Source organism: Dasypus novemcinctus, chromosome 27 (assembly GCF_030445035.2).
Source record: "Dasypus novemcinctus isolate mDasNov1 chromosome 27, mDasNov1.1.hap2, whole genome shotgun sequence".
Lineage (NCBI taxonomy): Eukaryota > Metazoa > Chordata > Mammalia > Cingulata > Dasypodidae > Dasypus > Dasypus novemcinctus.
The window spans coordinates 1614773-1638212 of NC_080699.1; the positions used below are offsets into that span (position 1 = coordinate 1614773).

General features: G+C 52.8%; 1 protein-coding gene and 1 pseudogene across 1 annotated transcript; both read right to left on the bottom strand.

Annotated features, from left to right (window-relative positions):
- Positions 1-7555: 7555 nt before the first annotated feature.
- LOC139437717 (uncharacterized) lies at positions 7556-8059 on the bottom strand (annotated as a pseudogene).
- A 4411-nt stretch (positions 8060-12470) lies between these two features.
- CWC15 (CWC15 spliceosome associated protein homolog) lies at positions 12471-23431 on the bottom strand. Its single transcript, XM_004452723.5, has 7 exons — positions 23329-23431; positions 22067-22205; positions 20986-21098; positions 20360-20448; positions 19212-19325; positions 13931-14049; positions 12471-12644 (listed from the first exon to the last, which is right to left on the bottom strand). The coding sequence occupies exons 2-7, from the start codon at positions 22195-22197 to the stop codon at positions 12515-12517; spliced, it is 696 nt and encodes a 231-aa protein (XP_004452780.1). The 5' UTR covers positions 22198-22205; positions 23329-23431; the 3' UTR covers positions 12471-12514.
- Positions 23432-23440: the final 9 nt, after the last annotated feature.

Below are 23440 nucleotides of genomic sequence, written 5' to 3' on the forward strand. Positions count from 1 at the left end.
CGTCCAGAGCAGCGGCCGAGCCGAGGCAGCACTGCTGGGGAAGCAAGAGGTATTGGGGTAAGTTTCTGTAAGTTCTTTCGCTCTTTTCCCATCCCTAGTAGCCTCAAAAATAAAAAAATATTTTAAATGACCCTCCAGAAGATTCCCCCTCCTCTGGAGCGTGGCCCCCTCCTCTGGGCCATGCCAGCCTGGGCCACAGTCACACGCGGGTCACACGCAGGGTCTCGCCACCCAGGTCGCGGGGTGCGCCAGCCGGCCCCTGCCCACAGGCAGCACAGCTGGCCCGGTGGGCGCTGCACACAGTGGGTCTGCAGCAGCGGCAGAGCTGAGCTGGGGAAGCGCCTCGCTGGCGGGTGCGTGGGCAGGCTCCCAGTCCAGGCCACACCGCCCCTGCCCCGGGCTGCTCGCCGCAGGCCCAGCGCGGACAAATGGCCTGGAAGGGCAGGGCGACCCTTGGGCAGACATGTGCAGGACACGCGGCTCGCCTCCCCAACCCCGCGGAGCCTGGACGAGACGCCCCGAATGGCTGCTCCGCTCCCCTCGCCCTCCTGGGCTGCGGCCAGACCGCGGGCGGCGCCCAGCTCCGGCCAGTGACCCCCGCCCGGTGGCCGCCTCTGCTGACCTCCCAGCCCAGTGACCCCCGCCCGGTGGCCGCCTCTGCTGACCTCCCAGCCCAGTGACTCCAGCTGCGGCGAAGCCCTGGCCGGGCCTGGCCCCGCGCGAGCCGGCGACACGCCTGGTCCGCACGCACTTCGTGGCAAAGGCGACTGCACCCCGCGCTGCCCGTTCGCAGCTGGGGAGCCGCAGCGCACTGCCCGTCGCCCAGGCAGGCAGGGACGGCGCAGGCTGACCCGCGACCTGCCGGCCCCGCAGCCACGGGGCTCGCCTCATCCTGGCGCTTCTGTTCCTTTCCTGGGCAATAGGAGGGGATTTTTTTTTCCAGCAAATTCTTCACCAAAGGGCTACCCCTCCGAGACCCGGCCCCTGGGCCCCTCCAAAGGCCTGCTGGGGCCCTGCAGTTTCCCGGGAGACGCTGGACTTGGCCTGAGCAAGGCCCACGAGGAGGCGGCCGTCGGGGGGCTCAGAGGCTTCCGGAAGCGCCCACCACGGCTGCCGAGTAGACAGGAGGGGCTGCTCCAGTGGCCCTTTCGGCAAATTAGAAATACGCACCCCTCCCTCCAGACGCTCGGCTGCCCCTGGTTGGAAACTGTGGTTACAAACGTGCAGATTCAGGCGCAGTGCGCGCCTCCTGCGGCCGAGCCGAGCCGCCGGGTCAAGCCCGTCCACACCCGCTCCTGCCCGTCCCTGGCCGGGGGCTGGGGCAGGTCGCCGGGGGGCTGGGCTCGGTTACCTTAGAATGGGGCAGTGCTGACCCCGTCCACCTTGCTCGTGAGGTTTGAACAGAAAAAGAAAGGCCTCTTGCTTACGACCCAAGGAGCGAGCACAGTCTTCCTCCTGGAGACGGGGGTCACCTGGAACCGTTCCAAGTCCTCCGTGCTTGCTCGTCACAGCGGAGAGGGTTAGGGTTAGGGCGCGCCCCAAGTCCTGCTCCAGATCGAAACCCTCGCCCGCGCGCTCCCACACGCCCCTGTCCTCTCTCCTTCCCAGTCGAGCCCCCTGCAGAAAATGGCTGACGCGGCCAAAGGCGTTCAGGAAATTCACCCCTGAGTGATTTACGCCCCCCAGTCGAATCTCTAGCAGTGGATTTGGGTCCTCAGGGGGGGAGATCTGGAGCCAATGCCCGTGGATTACATGGGAAGCTCCCCACGGGCTCAACCGTCGCTCCACCTCCCGAGCTCGTCGGGGAGCCCGGACACCCTGAAGGCCCCGCAGTGGCCCTTTCTGCTCTGGACCCCCCTTCTGAAAGCCTGCTCCCCGTGCCAGCCCCCGGTCTGCCCAGCCTTATGCGCCTGTTGTTATGTAGGATTATTGGGCCTCGGTCATTCTCTGATGGCGGGACGAGAGCCACGTCCTCCTGGACCTGCCTGAGGCCAGGTCTGGGCCCGGTTGGGTCACGCCTGGGCACCCCTGAGCCACGGTTTCCATCTCTGCAGAGCGGGCCAATGGCACACCAGCCACATTACCCACATTTCACGCCATCAGCAGCCACGTGTTGGCAGGTGGCTACGGCATTGGAAGGCGCAGCCTGGACCACCTGCAGCTCTGCGGGTGTCCTCCTGGACAAGTGACCCACTGGAAGAACAGGCTCCTCCTCCTCCAGTCCCTCCTTGCCTTCAAAGAAGGATGATCCCAAATCTAGATCACCATCGCCTGCGGCTCGCGGCTCACCTTAGTGTGGATTTGTTCACTCGAGTCACTGGAACACGCGGCACTGGTGCCAGGCCCCTGTGGGCAGCACCACCCCAGGGCAGGCCGGGCTGTTTGAACTCACTGCCCACGGCATCCCTGGCCTGTGCAGGACAAACTCGTGTCCACTTACCTCCCTCCCCGGCCCCACAATCCAAGTCTTCCTGACGCGCTTGTCGCCCTCAGGCCGGAGCCCAGAGTCTGCTGACCACCGTCCGCCCGGACGTCCTCTCACCCCCACCTACCCCGCCCCCGCCTCGCGGGCTCTGAATTTCAGCTTCCTCGTCTACTTGGGGATATTTGTTGACCCAAACGCTTGACAAGAATGGTTGTAGCAGCATTATTTGTAGTAGCCAAAAAGCGGAAACAGCCCAAATGTCTCTCCACTGATGGCTGGATCAGCAGAACGGGTGTTCCCTAACAACAAACAGGAATGAAGTGTGGATACGAGCTCTCTCACAGACGAACCTTGAAATCGTTGCACTGAGTGGAAGAAGCCAGTCCCAGAAGACTGCAATATGATTCCATTTCTATAAAATGTCCAGCATAAGCAAGTCTGGAGGACAGAAGAGGAGCGGGTGCCAGGCTGGGGTGGGGAGGCCGAGTCAGGGGCGTCTCTCCGAGGTCATGAAAATGCTCGAGCCTTGATTTGTGATGGTTTCACAACCCTGGGGTGCACTAAGACCCACTGAGTTGTCCATTTTAAAGGGTGAATGTTACGGTAAATCGTATTTCAATAAAGCTGTTATAAACTATATTCCACTGGAGGAAAGAACAGCAGGCAAGAAGCGCTGGGCGCGGGTGGGTCCCGCAGCCCCTGCGCGTGCAGAGGCGGTTGATGGAAACATTCCTGTGGAGAGACACAGGCCCCAGGGCTGGGCCCCGGCTCTAAGCAGGGAGGGAATGTCGCGGGTGGCACCAGGTCCTCAAGCCGTCGGGCAGCGGGTGGCCGTGCACCGCCTGGGCCTTGTCTCCTGGGGGCTTGTCTCCAGCTGCCCGAGGGTCTCCAACAGCCGCACCAAGGGGCAGACGCCAGTGCTGTCCCCAAGGGCCAGACGCCTGCCTGTCCCCAAGGGACAGACATCTGCCCGTCACCAAAGGGCAGACACCTGCCTGTCACCAAGGGGTGGACGCCAGTCCTGTCCCCAAGGGGCAGACGCCCGTCCTGCCTGTCGCCACCCGCGTCACCACCTGCTTGATGGGGGAGCGGGAGTGAAGGGCGAGCGGAGCTTGGCGGAGAGACCCCCCTCCTGCCGCTGCCACTTACGCGGCGATCCCTCGTGGAAAGCAACCAGGAGGCCCGAGGGCCCTGCGCGCTGGGCGAGGCCAGGCCCTGCGGCACCGTTTCCGGCAGTGTCCGCTCCCACGGGGTTGAAATCTCCTGAGCACGCCGGGGGAAGGTGCGCCCTGTCTGGCAGCGGCCTCGCCCAGTAGACGCAGCGCCCACCCCTGCACGCCCCCCGTGCGGGGCTCCGCGCTGAGCACCCGTTTAAAGGCCGGTTTGGGTCTGAAGCCTCCTTGGCCCTGAGCTGCTGGTGCCTCCACGGCAGGGTCAGCGAAGGCGCGCGCCGCTGGCTGCTCGTTAGGTGACGCTCAGCACAGGCCAGGAGCGGAGCTGGGCCCGGGCGCATGGCGGCCAGCACCCAGCTAAGCGGGCGAAGGCTCCTGCGTGGACAGCATACGGCACGGGGTGGCCTCACGGAGGCGCCTGCCCGCATGCGGACCGACGGGCACGGCGGGGAGTTCTGGGGGGAAGATGCTGAAGCGGGTCCGGGGTGCAGGATGCGTGGCGGGGAGGGGGACGGGGTGGGCACCGGGCAGGGGCGTCAGGGATCTGCAGGGGCCCTGCGGCTGAAGGGCCCCCCCTCCCTGGCACTGGACGAGGAGCCGAGAGCCCCAGGCAGGGGCGCGCCCACCGGGAAGGGGGCGCCTCCTCCGGCCGACGCCCGAGAAGGGCGCGGAGCCAGGGCAGGAGGCGCGAGGGTGGGCCTGGCCGGCAGCCCTGGACGGGGAGGGCGGGCAGGCGCCGGGGCGGGTCCGCCTTACGAAGGCCGCCCGTGCTCGCCTCCAGGGAGGGCTCGGCTCCCGCAGCGGGACCCGGCGGGGCCCGGCGCACGGCCCTGAGGCGGCAGCAGCCAGTCGGGGCCCCCGGGGGCACGGCGGCCGCTGGGCCCCCGCCCCGTCTCTGCCGAGCCCCTGCCGAACCCAGGCCCCTGTCCCGCTCGGCTGGCGGCTCGGGCCCTGCCCAGCGCTGTGCTTCCGGCCGCGGCCTCTGCCCTCGGGCCTACCGGCTGGCTGCTGGACCCCAGCGCCCCCCCTCGGCACGGCCGATGGCTTTGCTGCCCGCCTCGGTGCACAGGCCCCAGGAGAGCGTGCCGACCCGCTGCCCCCGGTCCACTCAGGCCGCATGCACGAGCCCGCCAGGCACGCTCAGGGCAGGGCAGCTCGGGCGGAATGTCCTGGGGTTCAGAGCAGACTCACCCCAGTGCAGGCTGACCAGCAGGGCGCAGGGGAGAGGGCGCAGGGGAGAGGGAGGCTGGGGGCAGCGAGGGGTGCCGCCCTGCAAGGCCTGTGGGCACCTGAGTCTGGACTGGGTGGTAGTGGAGGGTCCTCGGGGCAGGAGGGGGTCCACGTGGCCTCTGTTGGGGAGATTGGGAAGGGGGGCCTGGGCCCGGGAGGGGGTGGGGCTCAGAGCTTCAAGGGGCAGGGCTCTGAGAAGGGGCGGGGCTTGGCACAATTGGGCGGGGCTGGGGCAGTGAGGGGGCAGGGCTGGGGCGTAGGGGGCAGGGCTCTGAGGGGGGGGGAACTCCAAGAAGGGGCGGGGCTAGGTGTGGTGGGGCGGGGCTGGGGCAGTGAGGGACGGGGCTTGGGTGGCTGGGGCAGCGAGAGGTAGGGCAGCGGCAGTAGGGGGTGGGGCTTTGAGGGGTGGGGCTCTGAGAAGGGGCGGGGCTTGGCGGGGCTGGGGAGGGACTCTGAGCAGCAGGCGTGGGCAGGGCTGGGGTCAGCAGGCTGGGGCGGGCAGCAGGCAGGGCCCCCACTGGCAGAGTGGGGTCCCCAAGACAGCAGAAGGTGGCGTGGGGAGCCAGCCGTCCCTCGTGGGGACCCCCAGTGGAGGAGGAGCTCGGGCCGTCCTGGTCAGCAGCCTTTCCGGCCATGCCTGGGCGTGAAGCATGCGCTCCTGCTGGGTGTGGGGGCCCTGGCGGTGGGGGCTGACGGGCACCCTGATGCCTTAACTTCTAGCCCCTTTTCTACCGCTGCCACCCCGGCCCTGGCACTTAGTTTCGGGGAGTCAGCGGTTTTCTGCAGGACGTTCTGCCTCGGGTGTGAAGGAGCCTGGGCTTCTGCGGCCTCCAAGGCCCCTGCTGGCCGCGGAATCTGCTCATTGTTCGGAGTCGCAGAGGCCCGGGGCAGGGGCCGGCTGGCGCTCGTGCCGTCCTGACCCTGCCCTCTGCCCGCCACCTTGCACACCGCCGACGTGGCTGCTGGCTCTGTGGCCCCCAGCCCCAGGGTCTCTCCCTGGGGGCTCCTGGATTCACCGCACCCTCCTCCCAGCATGCTCAGGCGGCTGTTTCCTTACAGAACCCTCCCTGGCTGCCAAATGTTGACAAGCTGCGCAGTAGTTATTGATCCAAATCCACCACGCAGCAAATGGCCTCCATGTCGCCAAGGAGGCTTCTCCCGTGGGGGGCACGAAGCTCCGGTCGCCTCGGCCCGTGTCCAGGCCGGCACGTTGTTCTGCTGGGCCTGGCCAGAGAGTGATGGCTCTAGAGGCACGAGCTGCCGCGCTATCTTTGGCACCGGCCACACCGGGCCCAGCGGCCTCAGGCCACGGCCTTCTCCCACCCGGGGGAGGCGGCTCCGGGGGCCGGGTCGTGGGGCTGAGAGCACCAGGGGCGGCCGGGGGGAGGGGGCAGGAGGTGCTGGGCTGCACCCCAGGAGCTGCTGACAGCTAGTGCACCCTAGAGGGGAGGCTCTCAGCCGCGGGGCAGCAGGCTTGTGTCTTCTGTTCGGCTGGTGTTTACCGCTGGTCAAGGAGCTCCTGGCAGCAGACAGCACCGCCCAGTGCCATGGTCAAGGCACTCCTGGCCCTGTGCTTCTGTTTCTCTCCAACACGGTTTTACTACATCAAGCCTCTTTGAAGTGGTTGTGCCGACTGAGGTTAGGCTGGCGGGTGCGCTCTAACCCCCTTAGCCTGTAGTAGTCGCGGTTGAGTCTCTCTGGGTGTCCAGGTCTCCAGAGGAGGTGGTTGTGGTCATGGTGGAGGTGGTGATGGTGGTGGAGGTGGTTGTGGAGGTGGTTGTGGAGGTGGTCGTGGTCATGGTGGAGGTGGTGATGGTGGTAGAGGTGGTTGTGGTGGTAGAGGTGGTCGTGGTCATGGTGGAGGTGGTCGTGGTCATGGTGGTGGTGGAGGTGGTTGTGGAGGTGGTTGTGGAGGTGGTCGTGGTCATGGTGGAGGTGGTGATGGTGGTAGAGGTGGTTGTGGTGGTAGAGGTGGTCGTGGTCATGGTGGAGGTGGAGGTGGTTGTGGTCATGGTAGAGGTGGTCGTGGTGATGGAGGAGGTGGCGATGGTGGTGGAGGTGGTCATGGTCATGGTGGTGGTGGAGGTGGTTGTGGAGGTGGTCGTGGTCATGGTGGAGGTGGTTGTGGTCATGGTGGAGGTGGTGATGGTGGTAGACGCCAGAGTTGCAGAACCCAAAGGTTATCGGGAATGAAAGACAAAGAGAGATTGGGATCAGGGGATCTGAGAGCATTGAAGCCTCAAGCTCATCAGACAAGTTTATTAATCTCAGGGGCTTCTTTATATACCCCAAGCAATCTTGAGACCCAGCAACTATCCTAGCTAACTATTCCCATTACCTCAACCTGTGTAACACAATGGATCAAAAGCTACGATTATAATTCAAAGTACAAAATTTCAATGTTCTATTATATTATTGAGAAAGCATACCCATAAATCTTGTTGCCCAGGTTGTCCCATTCTACCTAGTCCTCATTCCACCTGAATGTACGCATCTCTTTGCTAGATTTATGACCTGCACGTATATGGAGACAGCGTGACTCAGTGGTCAAGGAAGTAACTTGCTCCCATGGAAACAACATGCCTTTGTTTCCCACAGATGGAGGTGGTTGTGGAGGTGGAGGTGGTCGTGGTCACGGTGGTGGTGGTGGAGGTGGTCATGGAGAAGGAGGTGGTTGTGGTCATGGTGTTGGTGGTGGAGGTGGTCGTGGAGAAGGAGGTGGTCGTGGTCATGGTGGTGGTGGTGGAGGTGGTGGTGGTGGAGGTGGTGGAGGTGGAGGTGGTTGTGGTCATGGTGGTGGTGGTGGAGGTGGTCATGGAGAAGGAGGTGGTCGTGGTCATGGTGGTGGTGGTGGAGGTGGTGGAGGTGGAGGTGGTCGTGGTCATGGTGGTGGTGGTGGAGGTGGTGGAGGTGGAGGTGGTTGTGGTCATGGTGGTGGTGGTGGAGGTGGTCGTGGTCACGGTGGTGGTGGTGGAGGTGATGGTGGTGGAGGTGGTCATGGAGAAGGAGGTGGTTGTGGTCATGGTGTTGGTGGTGGAGGCGGAGGTGGTCATGGTGTTAGTGGAGGTGGTTGTGGTCACGGTGGTGGTGGTGGAGGTGGTGGTGGTGGAGGTGGTGGAGGTGGAGGTGGTCGTGGTCACGGTGGTGGTGGTGGAGGTGATGGTGGTGGAGGTGGTCATGGAGAAGGAGGTGGTTGTGGTCATGGTGTTGGTGGTGGAGGCGGAGGTGGTCATGGTGTTAGTGGAGGTGGTTGTGGTCATGGTGGTGCTGGAGGTGGCGGTGGCCGTGGTCATGGTGGTGGAGGTAATACTTTCTCTCCCGGCACTTCCTCTGTACCACTCATGGAGAAGCACTTTCTATACCTTATTTTATTCCCCCAACAACACGTAGAGACCAGTGTTATTATCCTGGTTGTCTAGATGGGGACACCCATCTTGTCCGCAGTCACACAGCTTGTAATTAAGTGACCAGTCAAGGTTCACACCTGCCCTCAACCATCCTGACTGGGCCACACCAGGCTGTGCTGCACCAGGTGTTCGCTGTGCGCAGGGGCCTCTGATTTTGTCTGGGCAAAGGCTGTGGTGGGTCAGCTTTCCTAGAGGATCAGTGGACAGGGTGGAGGGGCCACTCCAAACAAAAAAGCAGCGTTTGGAGCTTGAGACTTCAGCCTGTGTGGTGAAAACGACTTCCAGTGGGTGAGAAGTTACAGAAGGCGCAGGCAGGGCCCCCAGACGGGCTTGTCATAGAGGAGCCCGTCGGCTTCGGGGCGTGCCCGGTGAGGTCCTCGGGGAAGTGGGGAGGAGCGGAGCCCGCAGCCTGACTGCGCTCGCAGAGGAGCCACCGGGGCGCCCAGCCCGGGACGCTCAGCAAAGGCAAGAGTTCAGAGTCAGAGAAGAGTCCGCCGGGACACTGGCCCGAGAAAACCGAGTTTCAGAAGACGCTGGAGAAGGGCGATGCTCTTCAAGGGGGCGTCCCCGACGGCTGGTTGAAGCATGTCTGTGAGTGGAAGTTCAGTCGCCATGGCCGCGGGACAAATCCCCCGGACACGGAGGCATAAAGCCACCATTTTTACTCACAGAGGCGAAGGGGCAGTAGTGTAGACGAGGCAAGAGGGCGGCAGCCTCTGCTCCATGACACCCGACGCCTCAGCTGGGCGCGGATCATCCAAGGCTCGTTGGCGGGTGTTTGGTGGTCGGTGCCGGGGCCCTGGGCTCCTCTCCAGGGGAGCACGTGGGCTCTGCAGGGACTTGTAGGGGCTTCCCCACAGCCAGGGCTGGGTTCCAAAGGGGGCACCCCAACCCAGAGAGAACCTTCCAGAAAGCCTGCCAACCTTTCTGGCCCAGCCTTGCAAGTTATCAGCGTCCCTTCTACCACATTTGCTTGCCAAGGTAGTTCCAAAACCATACCCAGCTTCCAGGTTCACTTGATGGCCAGTGGCAAGACTCTGGAAAAACACATGCAACTGGAAATACGACTTTGACCGTTTTTGGAAAATGTCAACTGTTGCAATGAAAAAGAGTTTCAACGTAGACTCCACATTGAGATTAAAATCTAAATGTACTTCTGTCCTCCATTTGGCAGCATAAGCTGGCGTTCTTCAGCCATAGTCTAGCTGCTTACATTTTTTAAAAAAGGTTGATTGATTGATTGATTGATTTCCCCCACCTTGTGGTTTGTTCCAATTTGCTGTCTCTTTTCTGTGTCCATTTGCTGCCCTAAAGTTGGGCTAAGCAGGTGTGACTCTGCGTGAACTGGTAGCTCTTGTGCTTGGCAGGCCCTGGGGGCAGCAACGAGCAGGGGTGCAGCTGCCTGTTTGGCAGGCTGGACCTGGGGACGGCCCTCAGGCGTCACCAACACACAGGCCGTGGCGACCAGTCTCAGAGGCGTGGAGGAGGGTGCGGGGCAGGCGGCCGAGGCCGGGGCCGGCTGACGGGAGCTCAGTAGGTGCTACACCCGGGCGGTGGCCCCAAGGGGTCACCTTGACTGGATGGGCCACACCGGGCTGGCTGCATTCCGGGCCAGGCCACGAGACCCACACGCCCCTGTAGGGCCACCTACGTCCTGGGCGTCACCGTTTCCTGGCGGCGGGTTGCTGTCGGCCTGGGGAGGGGCGGGAACCCTGGCTAGTGACCACTTGGGGATGCACCAGGGGTGGCGGGAGGACAGCCTGCGGCCACCTCAGTTTCCACGTTGGAGCTGGTGGAAACGTGGAGGAAGACGAGGGCACGGCCCCTGCTCCTGGGGCCTCTGCTGGTTCCGTGACAGGTGCGCGCTCCCCCCGCGGCACGTCGCAGGAAGTTGTGTCATCACCCCGCCGAGGAGGAAGCAGGTCCGGGCGTGGCCTCGGCCGTCGCCAAGCGCTGAGGTTCCTTGGTGTCCCGGCGCCTTCCTGCCCAGGCGTCCTCCCGCGGGGCCGTCGGGGGGCTCCCGGCCTGCAGAGCCCGGCCCGGCGGCGCCTGTCCTGGGGGAGGCAGGGAGGGCCTCGCCGCCGCTCTTCCCACCTGCCCCCGCCCCCGGCTGCTCGACTGCCCCTGCCCACCGCGGTACCACACCCGGGGCCCGGCTGCGGCTCCTCCCCAGCTTTGTCGCAGGAATCGGAACCCGGGTACAGAGATTCCACTGGCCATAGAGAACCGGACCAGACGCCCTTCCAGGAAAGCCAGGCTCACGAGTGCGCGACCTCCAGTTTTGGGGGGCCCCTAGGTGTGTACAGGGGGTGGGACAGATGAATGGAGGAAGAGAAAGAGCCGGGCAAGGAGTTGCTTTTTAAGTATTCTTCAACTAAGTATTCTTCAAATACACCCAGGTCTTCTCGCTTCTCTGTGCCTTGGTTTCTAATCCTCGTGACTGAACAATCCCTGCCCAGGCCACACTACTGCCCAAGCCGAGCCTGGGGACCAAGGCACTATGGCAGGACAAAACAGCTCCCAAACCTTCCGCCGGTCCCTGCGACGGGCTGCCAGGGCAGGTAGGAAGAGGCCATGTCTGAAGTCCTACTACGTGCCTCCTTTTATCTTTCACTAATTCCCACAAAACTCCCTCAAGCTTGTTACTCTCGTTCCACAGGTGAGAGGGCTAATGAAGACGAAGTGCAGTCAGGGTTAATCCTGGCCCCACTCTGGGAAAGGTTGTATACTTGCTCGTTTTTTAACTTTTCCTACTCAGCTGAACACAACGCCTACGAGCAGCTGATAAAATGAAGTAATGCAGAGAAAGCCACGTGGTGAGTAAAGCCTAAAGGAGAGCTGGCCTCCCCCCGGGGCCTGGCTTCAAAGCCGCTGGCTCCTCCACTCAGCATCGGCCCCTGAAGGAGCAAAGCGGACCCTCAAGCACCCCAACATGAGGCTCCCTGCGGGGAAGGAGCCCCGCGTTGTGGCCGAGGAAGCCGTCCCTGCTGTGAAGCTCAAAGCTCACAAAGCTCAAAGCTGGGTCTGTGACTGTTGGTGTTTACACTCAGTCACAGGGAAAGGGAAAGCCTGGAAATTAGCTTTCCTGAATCTTTTAAACATCTCCTTTTTAGCCCAAACAGGCTCAAACAGGGACTCTGAAATAAATGCGTCTTAGAGTAACAATGCACCCAACTCAGACCCCTGGGTATGAGTCACACACTTCTGTAAGTGCTGGCTCTTCTCTTTGGGACATTTACCCAGTTCCAAGAAACAGCCGGGGACCTTGTGCTGGCACGTTTAACACGTATTTTTAAAGCACCTGTACATGGCCCATCATGTGTGAACTCCACGGTCCTGATCAAGTTATGAGCATTGTTTTCAACTCTGAACGACCAAGTACTTCCTTTATGTTCCTTGTGCCAAAAGCTGGGTTTGAAAACAGAGCATGAACTTGGAGTGGAGACCTGGACTCCGTGTGTAACTTACTCGAGTTAGGCCACAACCCGGGCCACGCTTCGTGTGGGGCAAGCGCTGGGGCAGCGCATACCGTCTTCAGAGAAAGGGATTTAAACAAATGAGCGGCCAGTGGTCAGTAACCTGCCATTTGTTTCAAAATCTGATCTCCACCTTTGTCAAGCTCACACCATTCACAGCCGAGGGGGCCTATGAGGGTTTCTACCTGTGGACGGTCCCAAACGTCCTTCCAAAGTGGCAGCCTTAAACCACAGCCCAGGTTTAGGGAAACTCCATTTCCCATACAGCTTTTGAGTCCAGCTGTGTGTGCTCCCCCTGCCCACCTCCCACGGATATGCTCTCCAAGACATCACACAAACAAAACCCTACTTCCAGAAGGCTTTGTGTTGAGTTTAAACTCTCCAAGCCTTTGAATCTGCGTCAGTATGCAAACTCTGGCGAATTCAAGAGAAACACGGCAAATGAGTGTCTAGAACACGGACATTTTGTAAGGTGCATGAATTACAACAAAAAGTTGGGGACATGGAGTTGGTATTTAAATTACTAAAGTGTTTATTACAAGCTAGGTTCCTTTTTCCCATATTAAAAAAAAAGAAAACATATGCCTGGGAACATTCAAAGAATAGAAATTGGGTTAAATCAATTCCCAAGTCCATTACCAAAGAAAATATCACTAAAAGGTATTGTGGAACTTAAAAAAAAGGAAGCCAATGCACAATTTAGGGAGGGCAGGATTAAAAAACGAAATGAAAAACAACTGAAAATAAGCCAGAATGATCCTTTACACTTTACAGTCTTTTAATAATCAAGCACATAAAACTGTACTACTTAATGTATTTCTCCATGAACTTTTTGTGAAATTCAGATCGCAGAGTATCGTTTACAAATCTTTTGTCTTTCTTCTGGTCATCAACACCTTTTGCACAGTTCTTGAAGACAACATCGTCATCCCACCTACAAGGAAGAAAAGAACAGATAGTTCCCAAGAGGACAGAGTAGAAGGAAAAGTAAGCAGAATTTACATACTTCAGGCTTACTCTTACTATACCTGTTTTACATATTAACCTAGAAATATTTCTCACTTTACTAATTCAAATTTTAAAGAATGAAACATCTAAACTCTAAATGTGTTTCCTAGTGACACAGAACATTCATGTAACGCTCGTAAAGACCAGAACACCCAGTGCACCACGGAGCTGTCACCACGGGGAGGTGCTCCCGCGTGCTCAAGGGCGCGACTGCCCAGCACTAAGCGGCTCCACATGCTGTCCTGACCGGGCAGGGCCTCTGCTGCTGCGGGGGGGAGGGGGCCAGTGCAGCTCTAGGGCCATTGTGAAAACGGGGCAGAACCCTGGCGGTGAGACCTGGGAGCTGGAGGGGCCTCCCCTTCTGAAAGGATGAGAGAACTTGGGGGTGGGATGGAGAGGCTGATGAGGGACACTGCTGCAGTCCAGCCGGGAGGCGGTGGCCCCACGTGAAGCTCAGCACAGGGCTCCACAGCGCCTTCCCCAAGGACCAGCCGACCCTCCTCCCACCCTGCGCTTCGTAAGCTTCCATCGTTCCCTGTATCACCACCTGAAGTACTAGACACAGAGCTTGCTATTTCTCTCCCATTCAGCCTCCCTGCCCACCCCCCCCACACTCTGTGCAGGAAAGAGTGAACACGGAAGGCCTGAGCTTGCTTCCTTAGAAACCCCTGCTGGCAAGGAAGCCCACGGCCGGCGCTGCAGGGGGCTCTCAGCAGTGCTCCGCCATCGCTGCCCAGCTGCTGAGCAACGGGGCTCGTGCTGAACAAATGCTTTCCTCCTGGGGCCGCCGGGCAGGGGTGCTCACACAACCAGCCCTGTCGCCCTGGGCCCTGAGTCTCGAGGGGACTTCCCAAGGCAGAGATGGCGCACACATGCCGCGGGGGACGTGCCAGGGCGACTCTCCCCGGGAGCCCTCCACAAGCCAAGTCTGAGTCCTGCTGGTGCACCTCTGAACGTGGAGGGCAGGAGGGACAGGACACCTAACGCCAGCCTGCTGGGGAGCAGGGCTTGGCGCTGCACTGGCCCTCATGCTTGCCAACACAGCTGTACTACAAACATTTGCTGAAAATAAGCTTTTCTTTCATTCTTCTTCCACTATTCCAAAATCCAATAGCGATTACTACCAGGGAAGGTGGGGTTTTAGAAGTTTACATAATGTACACTTGCTATCCAACTCATAACCTGTGCACACATCCGCGTGCTGTGTACTACCTTCTTTTAACCTTGAAGTTGGCCTGTGGCTGGGACGGGCCGGTGAGGTTAAGGAGGGGGTTTCCACTCAGAATGTTTTCCATCCGAATCCTTTCCTCTTCGGCTTTCTGTTCTTGTTCCTGTCAACGACAGAGGCAGATTCATTGATTTACATTAATTCCTAGGGTTAACTAACTTACAGAGCTCATACTAAAGAAGACTGCCGTATTTACAGGGAAAACAGGTAAGCATCAAGTTAGGGTTTTTGCTTGTAAGACATATATCAGAAAAGTCTCACTTATCAAAACAAAATAATGTGGGCTTTTTGTTGTATTTCATGCTGACCATCATACACGCATTCCTTAGTCACCTTCAACTCTGCAATTCCATGAAATGCATAGTTAAATTTATTCCATTTCTTGAAGTACATATAAAATTACTTAAGACAGTACACCAATAAACATTCTAATAACTTAAGGACATATTAAATATCCACAAAATGTATTTAGCAAGGTTACTTATTATCTTAGGAAAGGGCTGTAGGCATTATAGTGAGTAGCAGTTGGTTTATAAACAGGATTGCGGCTGGAAAGGGTAGTCTAGGGATGTAAATGCCAACTCAAAGAAAGCTAGAGAATAATCTAGGGACTGAACAACACAGTGAACCCGAGGTGGATGAGAATTGAGGTTGAGGGTACAAATGTAAGTGCCCGTCTCTGAACTAGAACTGATGTATATCACTTTTGCAGGGTGGTGGGAATGTGGAGAAGCATGGGAAAAATACGATGACTATAACCTACAGCCCACAGTGAACAGTGACACTAGTATTCTTGCATCAGTGCCAAAGACACACTGTTAATAACACAGGGGTATGGAAAAATACGCCCAGTACACTACGGACCATGGTGAGTGGTAACAGTCTATGACGTTATCTCAATCTGTAACGCATGTTCCACAACGGTGTGTTGTGTTGGTGAAGGGGTGCACATTCTACACATGTGCATGACTGTTTTGTAAACTCACAACTTCTGTAATAAAAAAATGTTTTTAAGGAAAGGAGGCTGTAGCTGTACACAGCTGAGATTAAACATGACTGTGAGTTACTAATAATGTAAACTGTGTCTCTAGGATCGATGACAAGTTATCATTAACCAAGAAATATTTCCTGAAGTAATACTACCTGGTAAAAAACTATATTAAGGTACATTTCTTCTAGTTTACCTGAGATTCATCTGTTTTGTTCTTATGATTTACTTTATTTTTATACCTCTCATCTTACAGCACTTAAAGCATTCTTTGTTTCACTTATCATCAACTTCTTTTAACTGAAATCACCCTCAGAATTAGAAAAATAAAGTGACTTAACTCCTTAGTTACAACTTCTAGATATATCTGACTACATACTGTCTTAAAACAAAAACAAATCCCACTATGCTGTGTTTTGGGGATGACAGAAATCAATGACTTAGTGGCTTAAAGTAAAAGGGAATGCCTGGAAGTCATTTAAAAAGTATTTTTATTTGCAGTAGAACACCCAGAAAAATAAGCTAATTTTCCAAAAAGACAACTGATACTTTATTTTTAATATCCAAATGTGAACAGTGGATTTCATTTTTTTGAGGACAATTAACTGGGAGATCAGAAGATGCAATTTGCAGGAAAATACACAGACTAATTCTGTAGGTCACTGATTAGACCGTAAGCTTTCTGCAACTCCTGTGGCCATTGTTCCCACATCAACGACACAATTTCTTCCATTGCTAGAGTCACAACAGTTCTATAGTAGAATACCAGTAAGTCTGGGAGAGGGAAAAAGGCGTTGCCCTGAATGATACTGCAGGGACAGATGTAGGACATTATTTATCCTGCCATAACCCAATGAATGGACTGGGAGAGAGTGTAAACTAAACATAAACTATAATCTATGCTGTGTAGCAATGCTCCAAAATGTACTCATCAAATGCAATGAATATACCACCTAATGCAAGAAGTTGTTGATGTGGGAGGAATGGGGGCGGTGTAGGGAGTGGGGTATACGGGAACCTCTTACATTTTTATTGTAACGTTTTGTGATTTATGTATCTTTTAAAAAAAAAGCAGTAATTTTTTTTCTTTTAAACCAGCTTTCTAAAAACTATGTATTTACTTTCACCAATTACACAGTGCTGAACATGAACAGACAGTTCTCCGAGGTGCTCTGAGGTGCTGGTAAAACAGGTGTGATGCACACCGCCTGGCCTTCCTCGCCTGGGAGGACCCTTTCCTTTGAAGTAACCAGATGCCCGCCACACACAGCACTGAGAAACAAATGCTCGACACCTCCAGGATGCACGAACAAGTGCAGGCCAAAGCCCTAGCACCTCATTTCTGTAATGCAGTTTCATCAGAGCACAGCTGCACCCCTTTGCTGACATATTGTCTAGGGCTGCTTCTGTACCACAGCAGCAGGTGAGGAGTTGCTGCAGAGACCTATGACTCTCAAGCCCAAAATATTTACCACCGGGTCCTTTACAGAAAGTCCATCCACTTCACACATAGGCTGGTTGGTTTGAAAATGTTATTCTGGGGCATCTCAAAACCCAGGCAACAGTAAGCCAGAAAGAGGAACAGGAACGAAAGAAATAAAACTGTCATTCAGGGAAGCGGACTTGGCCCAATGGTTAGGGCGTCCACCTACCACATGGGAGGTCCGCGGTTCAAACCCTGGGCCTCCTTGACCTCTGCAGAGCTGGCCCATGCGCAGTGCTGATGCACACAAGGAGTGCTGTACCACGCAAGGAGTCCTGTGTAGGGGAGCCCCACGCGCAAGGAGTGCATCCCATAAGGAGAGCTGCCCAGGGCGAAAGAAAGTGCAACCTGCCCAAGAGTGGTGCTGCATACACGGAGAGCTGACACAATAAGATGATACAACAAAAGAAACACAGATTCCCAGTGCCACTGATAAGGATAGAAGGGGTCACAGAAGAATACACAGTGCTTGGACAGAGACAGCAGACAACTGGGGGGCGGGGGTGAAGGGGAGAGAAATAAATCAAAAATCTTTAAAAAAAAAAAAAAACCCAAAAACTGTCATTCAAACCCAAGAAGGATCGACGCATTTATTTAGAGAGATTACGTGAGCCTCACAAAATTCCAGGCCTTCTTGTCTAAAATGGTTATCATCCTCAGAGTCAATTTAAATTGCTTGTCTCTTTATGTATCCTGATGTTAGGCAAGCCAAAAGAATCAGAAATAGAGCAACTGCCCTCTAGTGGTGTGCAAGTGATATTAGAAATGCTTTAGAACTATTTTCAAAATTAGATAAAAATTATAATCACAGGAATTATGCTCTCCTGTTCCAAACTTTGCTGAGAAATGTACTTTAAAACACTTTTCTTTTTCCATCTAAATATTACCCCCGTCTTCAAAGCCTACTTCCTTTCTGAATTCTTCTCTGAGCCTGCCAATCCATATACTCTACTTCCCTAGGTTCCTAGCATTAACTTCTCCCCAAGTCTTTTTCCCTCTTTTCTTTTTTAAACAGAACATTTCTTTGCTCAAATGAAATCTTACACAGAAAAAAGCTGAGCCACTCTGGTTGCGGGCAGACATCTCTGCTTGACCGTCTCTCAATGTTTCAAATTCCACATGTTCAAAACGGACCTCACAGCACCTCCACTACGCATGTCCAGCCTTCCGCATTCCCGAGATCCACATCTTAATGTGGCATTAGCATCTGCCCAGAAGCCTAGGGGCCAGCTCCGATGTCACATCCCGTCAGTCACCACATCTGGTCAATCTTACTTCCGTGGTGTCTCTGTTAGCATTTGTTCACTTTTCCTTTCAATTCCAATGCCTGTAACTCAGGTTAAGATTCTCATAATTGCACATGAAAATTACTGGAATAACCTTCTAACCATCTCTTCCCAATCCAGCTTCTATACTTCTGCCAGTGACCTTTCTAAAATGCACATCCAACCTGAGCATCCTCCTGCTGAAACTGAACGGCTCCTGATACCCTTTATGGTGAAACCCAAGCTCCCTTTTAGCACGGTTCACAGGGCTGAGGCCCTGACCTGTGCTCGCCTCCTAGTTTCATGTGTTAAAACTCACTCAGGTTTAGTTATGCACCGCAGACCCACAGTACCTTCATTCACAAAGTCAGCAAATACGATTCACCTGTCACTGACACACCACTATTACAGTGCCCTGAAAGTCACAGAAAAACTAAACCAAGCCAATGTCAGCCAACAGCAACAAAGGCCTCCGGGCGGGCCTCCAGGCTTCAGTGGCCACGCTGGCTACACGCATAGTTCAAGACCCCACCGAGTCCTTTTCTGTTTTATCAGCAACAGTGGATCCTGCCCCCCTGCCACATATGCCTATTTCAACCAAAACTAACTCTTTCTGTACACTTCAAATAAAAAGTCTCATTAATTAAAGCACTTGTTGTAACAGCATTCTATGGTACAGCTATTGGGAGGGCTGACATTAAATCATTTGCGATGTTTTAAGTGCTTTTTAATCAAATGTGATGCACTAATATGTAGGTTTATGTATTTATTCTAGGAACGTTGACTAGTAACATACTAGTCAATCAATCCAGTAAATGGTTTCAATTTCCACTTCTAACAGGATCCCATATAAAGTTCTATGCACTGAAGTTATACATTCAGCACTGAATTAAAGCTACATATCCTGTACTGCTAATCTTCTAAAGAAATGATTTCTGACTTCCAGAAGGAAAGCTTACTATCACCCCTTTAAATAAACTGCCAACATGAGAAATCCAATTGAAATCTGATTATCGCAAAAAAAGCCAAAAAATATTTCCAACTATCTTTGATTTAGACAGTCTCTCTCCCATCGTGTAAATTTGTGGTCTCAGCTGTTTTAACTTGCCCTAGGTTATATAAAGTCTATTGAAAGACAGATGCAGAAAGAAGGGGTGGAGGTGAGTGAGAGAGGGACTCGTTACAACAGAGTTCTCTGCAGGCCACGACTATTCCCTACTGATCTCTGGTTGTTCTGACACTTAGCAGACACTAACAAAATGACCATTGAACAGATAGATGGATGAAGAACAATCTGATGAGTAATATTAGGTGTACCTGCACTACTTGGAAAGAATTTTTTAACATAACCAGAAGACTTAAGATGTTCGAAAAATAACCAGATTTACAGCTCTACAGGTGCTGCAATATCTAGTCACCGTAAGGGAAATCTTGAGTGCAAGAAAATATCACTTGAATTTGAAAAAACTTCTACCTTCGTATGCATGGGAAGACAAGGGGAACATAAATATTTAACATTTTGAGTTTACCTTCCTGGCCTGCTCTTCAGCTCTCTCTTTCTTGATTTTTTCCAGTTCTGCAAGAAGAGCTGCAGTATCATCATCATCACTCTCTTCTTCAAAATCTTCATCTTCATCTTCTTCCTAAGAAAGAATGGCAATGGTCCAGCAGATTTGAAAGAAAATACACATTACTCATTTTTTCCCACAGGAATTGTACTCATCTTTGGGGGGAGGGGTAGGATAACCTTTCCTAGAAGAGAAGATAACTGCACTCAGACATGATGATTCAAATCAACAACTCACTAAAAAAATAAAATAAAACCCCGCAAGACAGACTAGGAATACTTACTAAAATGTCAACCCCTGATGTGTTTCAGAGATTTTAACAGCATAAAGTACCTTTCACAGGAACACGGGAGTGTACATGTGAATATATTTCTAAAATTAGAAAAGGAACACCTTCCACTGAAACACAGAACCTATGTATATGATATGTCACCCTGCGGGGCCAAATCATTTCACGTAGCTCAAAACAGCTTTAAGCTACAAAGTAAGGGTAATTAAAAAACCTTTAAAAGCGTACTAAATTCTGAAAAGAATCTCATATAGTCATTAACTCTCATAAAATTGTTCCTGATATAATTACTTAATTACATTTTTAGTAACTCAATCTGAGTCAACCCTAGAATTAAATTGCTTATATATGTGCTTAACTAGAAGCAACCCATGAAAGGCCACTCGGACTTTTCCAATGTAGAAAACAGCAAATTAATTACAGACCGTAGGGTCAAACAATTGTAATATTAACAGAAATACAAATCCTTAAAAATCTTCTGCTTAGATCACGCTCCTCCCTTGGCCCAGAGAAAGCTGCCAAGTTCACTGTCCACCTGGAAGCATTCAGTGTGAACAGCCCTGTGGATATGACTCTATTTACAGTCTGTGTGACGAGTGCCCTCTGCATCTGCACACCACGGCAGCCCAACCTCCAGGTTTTAACGGATGAAATCGTTTTTTAGGGGAACATATCCTTTAATAGGCTACTTTCTTATGTGTTCTTTAAAATTTGTTGTTCGTGAAAGTCAACCACAAGACTACTTTTTGCTTTAAAATGAACTAGAGTTTAGCACTGTCAGTCAGTAAAAATAACAGACAAAAGAAGGAAATGAACGTACATCTGTTAAAGGATCATCTGCATCGAGGTTGGCAGCAGGAATCTGGTCTAACCGAGGCTTCTTTGACACTGAGGAAGAGGTTGTATGTTCTGGGGAAAAACAATCATCATGAAGCTTACTGAAACAAATACTACAATTCTTATAACATTTTAGAGACTTGTGGGCACACAGGCAGCTGGGATCATACTGAGTACTGAGCACAGTCAACAGCTTCTCTCAGGAAATTCAGGAAAAAGAGCTTACGTATGCTGGAAATGTAAGAACAATATTACATCTGATGCCTCTAGATGCTCTCCAATAGTCAGTAACAGGAATGGGAAAATGTGAGTTAGAAACCATGGGACCTTAAAAAGCCTGGCTGGTGTAAACTATCAGAAAGCCCTTGACCTGAACAGACATGATGGCTACTGAGTATCTCCAAATCACCTGTTCATTCTCATATAGAAGCAAAAAAAGATGGAACTAAAACAATTCTCAGATATCATCTCTAATCTAATCATTTAAGAAAGCGACACGGCTTACACCAGTAGTTAAAATATATACATTAATCTCTTTCAGTTTCAGAAGAAAAAAACTATCTCTAACATGTAATCTCATGAGACTAATGTCTGGGGCTGTGTTGGTACCTCGGGTTGGACGGTCCCTATTCTTTTCTCTTGCAGCAGCTCTCTCTCTCTCTTCCAATTCTCTCCTGAAGTCGCGGTTACGAACCTCCTCAGGGGCATCCTGAGTAGTTTGTCTAAAGGAGAAACAATCCAGGGCAAAAATGTTACTAAACAAACACATGTAGTAAGGGAGGCACTTCACAAAAGCAACCTCATTTGTCTCCAGGCTCTAAAGAGTAAAAGAGGGACTTACTGATATTCTACTATGGAACTACTGTGACTTGTAATGGAAGAAATTTTAGTATTGATGTGGAGAAAGTGGCCACAGTAGCTGCTGGGGGCAGGGAGAGGGAAGAAGAGATGTGATGTGGGGGTGTTTTCAGGACTTGGAGTTGTCCTGAATGATGTTGCAGGGACAGATGCTGGACATTATGTGTCCTGCCATAACCCACTGGGTGGACTGGGGGGGAGTGTAAACTATAACGTGGACTGTTATCCATGTGGTACGGCGGTGCTCCGGGGTGTGTTCACCAAGGGAAATGAGTGTGCCGCAGTGGTGGGGGAGTTGTTGATGTGGGAGGAGTGAGAGGGAATGAGGGGTACATAGGAACTTCTTATATTTTTTGACGATAACATTAAAAAAAATAATAAAGTAAAAGAGGGAAACAGACAAGATCATTCACCTAATCTCAAGGTTACTACTAACGAGGCACCCGTGCCATGTTTCTGATATTTGAAAAAGCTCAAACTAAAATATATATCTTCCCATAATAAGGCTGCAGATTGATTAAAATGTCTGTAACACTTTTAATGTCATACTGATCAGGGCTAATGGCATCTGTTCTCTCTGAGGTAATCAGGTATCAGTCATTGTTCCACTTATATACGGAAATTCCTAGTTAACGGGGATTTCTATTGAATGGGATGTTAAAGTTTACAATCAGAGAGCAGGATTTCTAGGCTAAACATATTTTATTGCATACTATTGCTATGAAAGTAGACAACTTATATGATATAACCCAAACATGCTACTGTCTCATGACCATGGAGTTCAATACTTAGTCTTGCTCTGTGAGCAAGAAAAAATGAAAACCTTTATGACCTGTATTTTATCTTTGTATGAGAAGGTAAGTCTCTGCTCGAATACTGCTTTGAGAGCTGGCTCAAATCCCCTTCTCCTTTTCCTCTTCCACCTCTTGCAGGTTCAAAAGTTGGCCTGGCTGCTGTTGTCATCTTTTACGCTTTGAAGAAAAATGGTATCAAGTTATTTCTAATATGATACATTCTGACTTTTTAAAGTATTAAATCAATAACCAACCTTGTGAAATAATTTCCAAGACTCATTACCCAAAACTTAATAATTTTCTCAAATATTCCCACGGTAAGTTATGATGCTTAGGGTATACAAGGAATGGAGCTTCTTAGGCAAGTCTTACTCAGTACAGAAAATTCTATAGTGAAGACCTGAGTTTATGTTCCAGTTTCCTCCTCCTGGCTGTGTGAAATCACTTAGTCTAAGTCCTGCCATCTGTAGAGTGGGGATAGTCCTCCTAAGACTGTTACGTAAATTACGAAACTCAACATGTCAAGCACTTGCAAAATGCAGTCCTGCCATCAATGACTTACGCCACCAGACTTCCTTAAGTTTTCACTTTATGGAATGCTCACACAACAGCCAAAAGGCTAGTAGCCACAGAAACACAAAAATACTTTTGAAACTCACTAACAAAGTTACTAAGTATCCTGGAGAAAAGTTAAAACTGGAGAAAGGCTGATTAAACGCCAAATGACAGTTCCATGGGCCAAATCCTCCAACAATATTATTGACCCGATTATTCTAGCACAACGACCATCATAAAGTAAATCAGATTTTTTGTAGGTTAGAATTTAATAGATTCTCAAAAGACAAAAGCCTCACCTCAAAAGATTTTAGAAACCAATAATCACAGGCCCGTTCTTTATATTACTTTCGAGAGAGGCTAGCTAAAAGAACACTGCCTAGCAGATGTGACACGAAACCCCATTAGCGTCGGAAAAGCAAGTTTGTGCGGTGGGATGCAGGACAACTGGAAGCTTTTATTTTTGGTATACGTCTCTGGATTTTCCAAAGATAACAGGTCAGGCATGTATCCAGAGGGAAAAACAGGGTCTCCTGTCGCTAGGGCGCCGCCTCTTCCCACAGCTCCGCCGGGTTATTCATCATCACTCCGGTCTCCAGGGAGCTGACGCTTCACCTGCGCCCGACTCGAGGCGCCTGCACGCCGGCCCGCAGCCCCGCCGGCCCCGCCGCTCCCGCCCCCAGCCTCCCTTTCTCGCCCCACCTCCCGGAAGAGAACGAGAACCTGCTCCCCTCCTGCCGCTCACCTTGGCTGAGGTCCGATGCAGGAGCCCCCGGAGATCATACAGACGCCATTACGACTCCAGGCTCCCAGAAACCTCCGCGCCCGGGGTTAACCCCAGGACCCGGAAGCAAAAC

Excerpts from the sequence above, each read along its gene's own strand:
- CWC15 (XM_004452723.5), bottom strand. The coding sequence starts at position 22,197 with ATGACAACAGCAGCCAGGCCAACTTTTGAACCTGCAAGAGGTGGAAGA. Across the intron at positions 21,099-22,066 it reads CATACAAAGATAAAATACAG|ACAAACTACTCAGGATGCCC; the intron begins GTCATAAAGGTT and ends TTTCTCCTTTAG. Across the intron at positions 12,645-13,930 it reads AACTTCAAGGTTAAAAGAAG|GTGGGATGACGATGTTGTCT; the intron begins GTAGTACACAGC and ends TCTTCCTTGTAG.